The 10,543-nt window shown below is 41.5% G+C and overlaps 1 protein-coding gene across 2 annotated transcripts; it reads left to right on the top strand.

The window, feature by feature from the left end:
- Positions 1–1,449: 1,449 nt before the first annotated feature.
- LOC110531593 (homeobox protein SIX6) lies at positions 1,450–10,529 on the top strand. 2 transcript variants are annotated; one of them, XM_021614869.2, is made up of 3 exons: positions 1,450–2,265; positions 6,581–6,744; positions 7,594–10,529. In XM_021614869.2, the coding sequence occupies exons 1-3, from the start codon at positions 1,858–1,860 to the stop codon at positions 7,805–7,807; spliced, it is 786 nt and encodes a 261-aa protein (XP_021470544.1). In that variant the 5' UTR covers positions 1,450–1,857; the 3' UTR covers positions 7,808–10,529. The 2 variants fall into 2 exon arrangements, with proteins under 2 accessions (XP_021470544.1, XP_021470543.1); XM_021614868.2 differs by having other exon boundaries at positions 1,450–2,280.
- Positions 10,530–10,543: the final 14 nt, after the last annotated feature.

The following is a 10,543-nucleotide window of genomic DNA, read 5'->3' as shown; positions in this document are numbered from 1 at the left end:
ATAAATTCCGTTTGGTTTAGGCCTATCTGAAAGAAAAGAGAAACCCGCACACTGCTCTTGCAAGTATCACTGTTAGGTATGTCTGAAATATGCACAATTTACCAAAGACCTAAAATAGTCAGTCGCCAAACTTTGTGTAGGGTGAATTTGGAATAAGTGGGACACGTTTGGCATTTCTGTCTTCTGTAAACTCTTTCATCATCTATCCAACATATTAGCCCAACACCTGATGCATTTCTGAAATGTTTAAGATGTTTCCTAATCACACACACACACAAAAAAAAAAAATGTTCACAGGAGGCATGACACACCCGTTTGTGCACTCTGGGCCAAAATCATGTGGTAGACTGGGACAGCAGATTGGATAAACTAGGACACCCTTATTATAGTCCCAATGGTACCCCAATGACAATTTTTTTTTGTGTGTGTGTGATTAGGAAGCATCTGAGGATTTAATGCGTGTATGACATTCTGGTTAAATATGTTGGATAGATGTCTGAAGAGGTTACAGAAGATGGACATTTTTCTGAATTCACTCAAATAACAGTCTACTAACAGAAAGACAAAACGAACAGGCTATATATATAGTACAATAACACAAATGACTGAATTACACAATTTAAATGATGTTAGCAACTTTTTAAAATATATTTTGAGGCACCAGTTCATAGTATTTATTACAGTTTTATAACCTTAACATCAAAATAAAACAATAAGTGTACTGTGTCCTTCACGGAGTGAGCTTCCTATTTAACGCGTGCTCTGTCCCTCTATGATGTCACACCAATGATGTGATTTGATTTTGATCATGTGCGTTCTCTGCAAGGGTTAGTAAGAATAGTTTTTATTTTCTCTTGTCAGACCAAGAATTAAACGCGTCAGGATTAAGCTGTCCCAGTTTACATGATGTCCCACTCTTTCTGAATTCACCCAACACTTAAACTATACATTCGTCCTATCCTGATTTTTTCAAACGATTTTAAGCACAAAAGTTATGACACATTTACTATTCCAATATAAAGTATGCTATTGGTCACATAAATGTTATTGATTATTCATCACTTCATTATATTTGGGTGATTAAATTCTTTCCAGTGGGTGATTAAACCCGGCCTAATGGGTAAATCTTGTTTACCCATATTTTCCTGCTCTCTTCCATTCCCCTCTTCCTCCCTCCCTGTCCCCTGGCCTGAAATGGATTTCGCCCGGCCTGCAGGTTATGCAGATCAGACCAATTAAATATCCTTGTTGTTAGCTTACCAATCAGCCTGACAGTCAGTGTATCCCTCGACTAAGCCAAACAATCTGATCAGGCTGCCCCCCCCCCCCCCCCCCCCACACACACACACACCACCCCCTAAGTGGCTAATGACCTCCGAGGCGCATAATCCGTCTCAAAACAACTACAACGATGCTAATTGCATCTAGCTATAAATACCGGTTGATTCTTGGCGTTCATTCTTTAGCCTACTAGAACGGCCTGAACTCCTGGAAGCGCATGACCCCGCCACGAATCTTCTCACATATAGCATAGCTCGCCAATACCGGGAAAAGAGGAGACACAACTTATATAAGCAACTCGCTACCAATCAGATTTAGTTTGGTGTCTTTTTCCACTGCAAAACTAGGCCTATATTTGACTCAACTGAACTTTCACATCACTCTGTAGGCGCACGGTGACCGTGGTGCGTAAAAGGACACTTCCAGCGCGTTTTGCTTCATCGGTCTACGGTCTCTTTTCTACGGTCTCTTTATTTGAACACGCCCCAGGCAGCTGGAATGATATGACCATTGGCCATGTCCATTTAGCAAATTTAGACTATTTTGTTTGTTGACAAAGTCTGAGAACAACGAAATATGTTTCCTCTGCCTATGTTCACCCCGGAGCAAGTGGCTCGGGTGTGCGAGAACCTCGAGGAGACCGGCGACATCGAGCGCCTTGGGCGGTTCTTATGGTCCCTGCCTGCCGCTGTCCCTGGCTCCGCGGGGGAGGCTCTCAACCGCCACGAGTCAGTGATGCGCGCCAGGGCGCTGGTTGCCTTCCACGGAGGAAACTTCGAGGCGCTTTACCAGATCCTCCAGAGCCACCGCTTTACGCGAGATTCTCACGCCAAGCTCCAAGATCTGTGGCTGGATGCGCACTACCGCGAGGCGGAGCGGCTCCGAGGCCGTGCCCTGGGACCCGTGGAGAAGTACCGCATCCGAAAGAAGTTCCCCCTGCCTCGCACCATTTGGGACGGCGAGCAGAAGACGCACTGCTTTAAGGTGAGACACCAAGCTGTAAGTAATATTCTTTCGCACCAATAGTAGTTAGGCACTTTACCTTCCATAACTATAGTGACGCACCTTTCCATGATCCATTTTACGCACCACCTGGCTATATATTAGAGAATAATATATATATGTAGCTACTTATATTGAACTCATATCTGTAACCATGCATTTCAATACTTGGGTATACTGGGCTGACTCACTGAATGCTAATTTGTAAAAAAACAAAAACATTCTTACAATGAACCATTTGAAATGAATTCAGGAGGTCCCATTATGGCACGTTGGCATATTAAGTCTAAATGACATGGACCAGGGTTATCTATTATTTTTTCCAGCCCTGATCGCTCTTAACGCAAACTATAGGGTCAATGCCACCCTGCAGGGTTAGAAATAGGAAATCACTTAATCTCGGTTAACCCAGAACTAAAATGGGGCGTAATTTGGTCAGCTGTTATCTTTAGGTAGTCTGTTCACGAAAGATTATGCATCACGTAGGCTATTTATAAATAGAAACGAATTTGTTTTATTATGTTTTACGTCTTTACTTAAAATAACAACGGTGTAGTTGATATTTGCATGAAAAACACTTCATTTATCTGTGTTGTGCTGATATAGAATAATTTTGTTTTTGCAAATTATGAATACTCAATAGTGAACATGGCTCTGTTTTTACAGGATTGTGGGTAATTCAAATACTGTGGACTTTTACACAATGTTTTATGCATGTTTAAAGAAAAAAAGTAGATTTCTTTCTAAAACATTATGAAGCAGTTTGTTGTTCTGAGGTGCAATTGATCATGATGAACGGATATCAAAACAGTCAGACAAATTGACGTTCAATAATGACAGATGCCATTTCCACCATCAACAAGTTAATGTGCGCCACTCTTAATGACAGAGGCTAATGCAGCGTCTTGTAATGCTTACAACTCTTCCCGTTTACTGCTAGAGGAATGAGCACTGTGATCGACAATGCCTGCTAAGGCAGGTTAAAATGACAAGTCATCAAATACATGAAACAATATTAAACATTAAGACACAACCACTGGAAATTACTAATCAGAACTACTTACCAATTACACTTGAAAACAATTTGTAAGGAAGGTTAATCATTTAAGTAGAAGGGATCCCACATTGTTATGTTCAGTACAACAAATATTCCATTCAATTAACTACAATCGTTATAGTTCAGAATATAAAATGCAATTTAGTGTCAAAAAGTTCATAAAACAAAAGTATTTACAACTTTAAAAAATAACCATATGGGTGGTGATGTCACTTTATTAATGAAGTTTTGAACACTGCAATACTTTGAGTTGGGTTACTTCAATGGTTCTAGGCAACGGGTTTCAGAAGTAATGACTTTGTACAGTGCAGGGAAGCAAGAGATGACTGTCTATACAATCTCATTGCTCAACCATCTCTGGCTTTGCCACTGATCAAAATGCATCAGCATCTATGTGTGGAATCACAAAACGAATGTGATGAAAGTGAACCTGAATAGGCTACACAAAGATTATATATTTAATTTAAAAGTATTCTCAAACTTAATTTTGATCTAAATCTCAACATGTAAAGGACATAGGCGGGAAGTCATGCCTCTGCTTTTCAACCTCAGCCTGGGTACCAGTCTCTTTGTGCTAACAATCCACTCCTCATATGACACAGAGTAAAAGGAGTTGAATTTTAGCATGTAGCAAGTAGTCTGGATGTCAGGCTACTTCAACCTGCAGGTAGTAATCCAGGGGTTAAAGAGCACCAGGCAAGCCTGTTAAACAGGGACTGTGCTGCCATATGCTAGGGCTGTAGTTCATGGCCTGTGTCTCAAATGGCACCATATTCCCTATAGAGTGCACTGCTTCTTACCCAAACTCTATGGACCCTGGTCAAAAGGGTTCCATTTGGGACAAAGCCGTGGAGAGAGTCAGTCTGCTTAAGCCGTGTGTGTCAGAGACCACCTGCGGCAGTATTTTACTCTGGGGTTTCCATCCCTCACAGCAGTGAGCAATCACCTAGGCTCTGTTCCAAAATGGCACCCTATTCCTTCTATAGTGCACTACTTTTGGTCAGCGGCAATAGGGAACATCCCTGGAAATGATAGGGGAGCAGACACCACTTCAACCAACTAAAACCAATGAAATGCAAATGAAAGCACTTGCTTCAGGGCAGGGAATAGGCATTTCAGAACATACAGCGTAAAGATCCATGACTGATTGAGTAGCCCTAGACTTAACCCTGGACAGATACACACTTTGAGCAGGTCACATTTCCACAGACGGTCCATGGACGTTAAACAATATAATCCCCGTGTGTCAGTCTCTGGCCCAGGTTGTTGTCTACAAGATTGAAGGGATAAAGTCTGTGCCTGAGCATTAGGTGAAAGGGCAAAGGCTGAGCGCTCACTGTTGCTGTAGACAGTATATAGGTCAGGGGGGCTTAGGGGATATCCCCACTCCCCAGGTTACATCAGTACTAAGCTTTTCATCCTGAGCCAATATACAGTGCAACATATTCATGTTGATAATGTGGATTATAATTATTATCCCTTAAATCCAATTATTTCATCCAATTATACGATTATTTGGTTGTAATGTCTTAGGACTAGGAGATCTTCTCTAACTGATATCAATGAAGTAGCCTAGTAAAGACACTACACCAACATACTGTATACATTACCGGTCAAAAGTTTTAGAACACCTACTCTTTCAAGGATTTTTCTTTATTTGTACTATTTTCTACATTGTAGAATAATAGTGAAGACATAAAAATGATGTAGTAATACATATGGAATCATGTTGTAACCATAAAAGGGTTAAACAAATAAAAATACATATTATATTTGAGATTCTTCGAATAGCGACCCTTTTCCTTGATGACAGCTTTGCACACTCTTGGCATTCTCTCAACCAGCTTCACCTGGAATGCTTTTCCAACAGTCTTGAAGGAGTTCCCACATAACCACCTCAATTTGGTTAAGTTCGGGGGATTGTGGAGGCCAGGTCAACTGATGCAGCACTCCATCACTCTCCTTCTTGGTAAAATAGCCCTTACATAGCCTGGAGGTGTGTTGGGTCATTGTCCTGTTGAAAAACAAATGATAGTCCCACTAAGCCCAAACCAGATGGGGTGGCACATCACTGCAGAATGCTGTGGTAGCCATGCTGGTTAAGTGTGCCTTGAATTCTAAATAAATCACAGACAGTGTCACCAGCAAAGCCCCCCCACACCATAACACCTCCTCCTCCATGCTTTAAGGTGGGAAATACTCATGTGGAAATCATCTGTTCACCCACATCGCGTCTCACAAAGATACGGCGGTTGGAAGCAAAAATGTCCAATTTGGACTCCAGACCAAAGGACAAACTTCCAATGGTCTAATGTCCATTGCTCATGTTTCTTGGCCCAAGCAAGTCTCTTCTTCTTATTGGTGTCCTTTAGTAGTGGTTTCCTTGCCGCAATTCGACCATGAAGGCCTGATTCACACAGTCTCCTCTGAACAGTTGATGTTGAGATGTATCCTTTACTTGAACTCTGTGAAGCATTTATTTGGGCTGCAATTTCTTAGGCTGGTAACTAATGAGCTTATCCTCTGCAGCGGAGGTAACTCTGGGTCTTCCATTCCTGTGGAGGTCCTCATGAAAGCCAGCTTCATCATAGCGCTTGATGGTTTTTACGACTGCTCTTGAAGAAACTTCCAAAGTTCTTGAAATTTTCCGTATTGATTGACCTTCATGTCTTAAAGTAATGATGGACTGTCATTTTTCTTTGCTTAATTGAGCTGTTCATGTCATAATATGGACTTGGTGTTTTACCAAATAGGGCTATCTTCTGGGCTATCCCCCCCCCCCCCCCCCCCCACACACACACACACACATACACCTTGTCACAACACAACACAACTGATTGGCTCAAATGCATTAAGGAAAGAGATTCTACAAATTCACTTTTAAGAACGCACACCTGCATTCCAGGTGACTACCTCATTAAGCTGGTTGAGAAAATGCCAAGAGTGTGCAAAGCTGTCATCAAGGCAAAGGGTGGCTACTTTGAAGAATCTCAAATATAAAACACTTTTTGGTTACTACATGATTCCATATGTGTTATTTCATAGTTTTGATGTCTTCACTATTATTCTACAATGTAAAAAATTGTGAAAATAAAGAAAAAACGTTGAATGAGTAGGTGTTCTAAAACTTTGGACTGGTAGTGTATGTCATATCTCATTGTGATATATATAGTTATTAGGAACACTGTTGGTTACATGAAGCAGGGAACTGACCGTTATTGTGTCCTTTACGTATCACAGGAGAGAACTCGCAGCCTGCTCAGAGAGTGGTACCTCCAGGACCCGTACCCAAACCCGTCCAGGAAACGGCACCTGGCCCAGGCCACGGGACTCACACCCACACAGGTCGGCAACTGGTTCAAGAATCGACGCCAGAGAGACAGGGCTGCATCGGCAAAGAACATGTATGTTAAGACAGACAGGAACTCTACTCAGCCAAAACCTTTTGACTTCTTGTGTCTTGTTGAACATTTTAGAAATTAAATTAAATGAAGAAGAAAAAAAAAATATATATAAGTCATTTAAAAAAAATATATATAGGACTGTGGACATCTTAATTTTTGTTTTACATCAAATACATAACCAATGCTGCACCCTGGACTCAGGGGTACACGTAGCATAGTAAACAGATATCCAGGACACTCCAATTAGTATCATACCTTATGTTTCGTATGCTATGTATTAATTTGTGGATGTCAATCATACATTTTGTATGATATGTTACGAATTACAATTCTTAGGACATGTTACGAATTTGCCAAACATGTGATATGTTACAAATTCCAATTTGTTGTGGCTACTGTTAACCGGGTGGTTAAGGGTTAGGAGTTAGGTTAAAGGGTTAAGGTTAGGGTTAGGGGAAGGGTTAGTTACATGGTGAGTAGCTGAAAAGTAGTCGCTAAAAAGAAGTAAGTAGTTGAATAGTTTCTAATTAGCTAAAATGCTAAAGTTATCCGTCATGATATTCAATCACGCAGGTTTTGGGTTGCTAGACGTTTGCGTTATATGCCCGACCAACCACCATACTTTTTTTGTTACCTTAAATAGCCTTCTATCTTATGTAACCATACCAAATGTAACATAACATGTTAATTTTAGTGTCCCGGATTTACAATTACTATGTTACGTCTAGCCTATGAGACCAGGCTGAATGCTCTCGTTGAGAGAGAGTACCAGTTAGGTACCACTTAAACCAACCATGTATCTCTAAAAACTAAAACATACTCCTTTCTCTTTCTTCTCTCTTCTCTCAGACTGCAGCAGGACCCCACCCACCTGCCTTCCGAAAGCTCCCCTGAGGGTTCTGCCCAGGAGCATCACGCCCACCACCCCCGCCTGCTGGCCGCCTCTCCGCGTCACCCGGGCAGCCCAGAGGCCAGCGACTGCAGCACGAGCACCGACCCCCGGGGCACTGGCACCTCCACCCCAGACCACTCCGTTAGCAGCGACAGCGAGTTCGAATCCTGAGGGTCGGGTCACTGACCACAGCAGGAGAGAGGCTCTCATTGGTTAATTAAATCCTGAAGAGAGAGGCTGTCATCAGTTCTCAGCCAGGAAGGACCGACCCCACAGATATATAGAGACAATAGACACTGTAGAACTACTATGTCTGTAGCTTGAGATTGGACACTTGGACAGGAAGTTCTCTATGAGAGACTTGATATGGACACTTGATATGGTTGCTAGTGGACGAATGGGGAGGGGTGGGGGATTGGGAATTAGACCATCTACAAACACATGCACTTAAAATGCACCATCGCACATGACTGTAAGGTAAACTGTTACTAAGTACCGTATGACTGTACTGCTGACTGCTATAAAAACCCACTACAATTCTGTGTTCTGTAGATTTGGACTGGAACGTGGGTCAGCAGCGATAACATATTCTAGGACAGCAATAACTATTCTCAGGCACGTTATTTATAGAAAGAATATAAACATACAAAGTCGTAGAGTAATTACTGAGCTTGAATTATAATATTATATGTTTTGATACTTAATGGTTTCAACTCATCGGGGGTCTATTTTTGAGTAGTCGATCATTGAGCGTTAGCTTTAATCCCATTTCTTAATTAGCCCCTTACAATGACCACTGCCTTCTGTAGGCTGTTGGTTTCCTACATGATCTGTCGTTGGTGGACGCAAAACTGCTTGATTGGATTGGACAGGTCTGCATTTCTCTTCATACACGTCACTGCCTTAAGAAGGAAGTATATTGGCATCAGGGCCCCAATCTTCTAGTTTGGCTAACATTAGGCACCGTTGCAGACCATAACTGTCTCTAAAGCTAACACAGCCTAAAAAAATGGTCTCTAGACAATCTTGTAATGCATGGATAAAGACATTACATGGTGGTTTAAATGTTTTCCTGTATTATGATAATGCGACTACTGTATAACAATGTTGATGTGTATCCAAAACATCCTCATTCTAACATTATCCAGTTCAAACCTGTTATATCCTTTTAGACTGTGGTTTGAGGCATCTTTCAGTGTGGAATCCTCTGTGCAGATTTCACTAGAGATGTCCTTGCAGGAATTGCCTGTCAGAGCAAAACAAAGTAAGTGGGATAAAAATGAAAGCAAGGTTGATAAAGTGAAGCACAACTTGGTCTTAACTCATTGATGTGCCTATAAACGTTTATGGACTGAATGACCTGTTTAACATGATCGTTTCAACTTTATATATTTTTAATTTAACCAGGAAAATCAGCTAAGAACAAATTCTTATTTACAATGACGGCCTACCGGGGAACAGTAGGTTAACTGCCTTGTTCAGGGGCAGAACCACAGATTTTTACCTTGTCAGCTCGGGGATTCGATCCTGCAACCACTCGGTTACTAGTCCAACGCTCTAACCCAGGAGTGGGAAATTCCAGTCTCCGAGGACTTGATTGGTGTCACAGTTTTGCACCAGCCCCAGCTAACACAACTAACTCCAATAATCACTTAATCACGATCTTCATTGATTCATCAGCTGTGTTTACTAGGGATGGAGAAAAAGTGTGACACCAATCAAGCCCTGGAGGACTGGAGTTGCCCACCCCTGGTCTAACCACTAGGCTACCTGCCACCCCATATAGGCCTACCCATATAAATATCACCATACAATACATCGTCATGGGATTCATTCTTAGAAAAATAAGTATTTTGTAAAAATGTGTCTGATGTATGCATTTGGAATAAATGAAAGTATTTTTATCCAAACCTGCTGAAGTCTGTGAACAACGAGTCCACAAGTGTTTCCAGGATTGAACCATATTGTTTGTTTGTTCGGGAGGGGGGCTCATATGCATTGTGTTTTCTGACAAATAATTTGCTGAACTCTAAACCTTATCTAAATCTTAGAATTAATAATGTTACAAATGAGGAGACTAAACTGCATATTGATGCAACGGTTGCCAAGATGGGGAGAGGTCTGTCCCTGACCAAGCACAACTCTGCTTTCTTGACATCACAATCAACCAATCAAGTCCTAGTTTTATCACACCTGGACTACAGCCCAGTTATTTGATCAAGTACTGCAAAGAAGGACATAGAGAAATTACAGTTGGCCCAGAACAGAGCAGCCCAGCTGGCCCTTCAATGTACACAGAGGGCTAATAACAACAACATGCATGTCAATCTCTCCTGACTCAAAGTACTGTAGAGGAGAGGTTGACTGCATCACTACATGTCTTTGTGAGAGGTATTGATGTGTTGTCAGCACTGAGCTGTCTGTCCAAACGACTAGCACACAGCTCATACCCCACAAGACTTCTTCACAGCCCCCAAATCCAGAACACAGGCTAGGAGACGCACAGTACTATATAGAGCCATGACTACATGGAACTCTCTTCTGCATCAAGTAACTCAAGCGACCAGTAAAATGTTACTTAAAAACAGATATAAACAAAATACACCTCATGGAACAGCATGGACTGTGAAGACACACACGCACGCACACACACACACACAGATATACTCTACAATCAGACACACATTGTGATATTGTACATTTTAAATTGTAAATGTGTAATATAGGAGCAATATACATTTGTATAAAGCACAGGGTCTTGAATGATGTATTGTTTTATTATGATGTATTGTTATAACTCTGGTTGGACTCCAGGAAGTGTAGCTGCTGCTGCTAATTGGGATCCTAATAAAATACTAAATATGTGCTGGTTTCTAAAGGCTTACGACAACTACATAATTCTCAGAA

Source organism: Oncorhynchus mykiss, chromosome 9 (genome assembly GCF_013265735.2).
Source record: "Oncorhynchus mykiss isolate Arlee chromosome 9, USDA_OmykA_1.1, whole genome shotgun sequence".
NCBI lineage: Eukaryota > Metazoa > Chordata > Actinopteri > Salmoniformes > Salmonidae > Oncorhynchus > Oncorhynchus mykiss.
Note: the sequence above shows the minus strand (reverse complement) of the source record. Positions and strands in the feature narration are given on the sequence as shown.

Excerpts from the sequence above, each read along its gene's own strand:
- LOC110531593 (XM_021614868.2), top strand. The coding sequence starts at position 1,858 with ATGTTTCCTCTGCCTATGTTCACCCCGGAGCAAGTGGCTCGGGTGTGC. Across the intron at positions 2,281-6,580 it reads TTAAGGTGAGACACCAAGCT|GAGAGAACTCGCAGCCTGCT; the intron begins GTAAGTAATATT and ends TACGTATCACAG. Across the intron at positions 6,745-7,593 it reads GCTGCATCGGCAAAGAACAT|ACTGCAGCAGGACCCCACCC; the intron begins GTATGTTAAGAC and ends CTCTTCTCTCAG.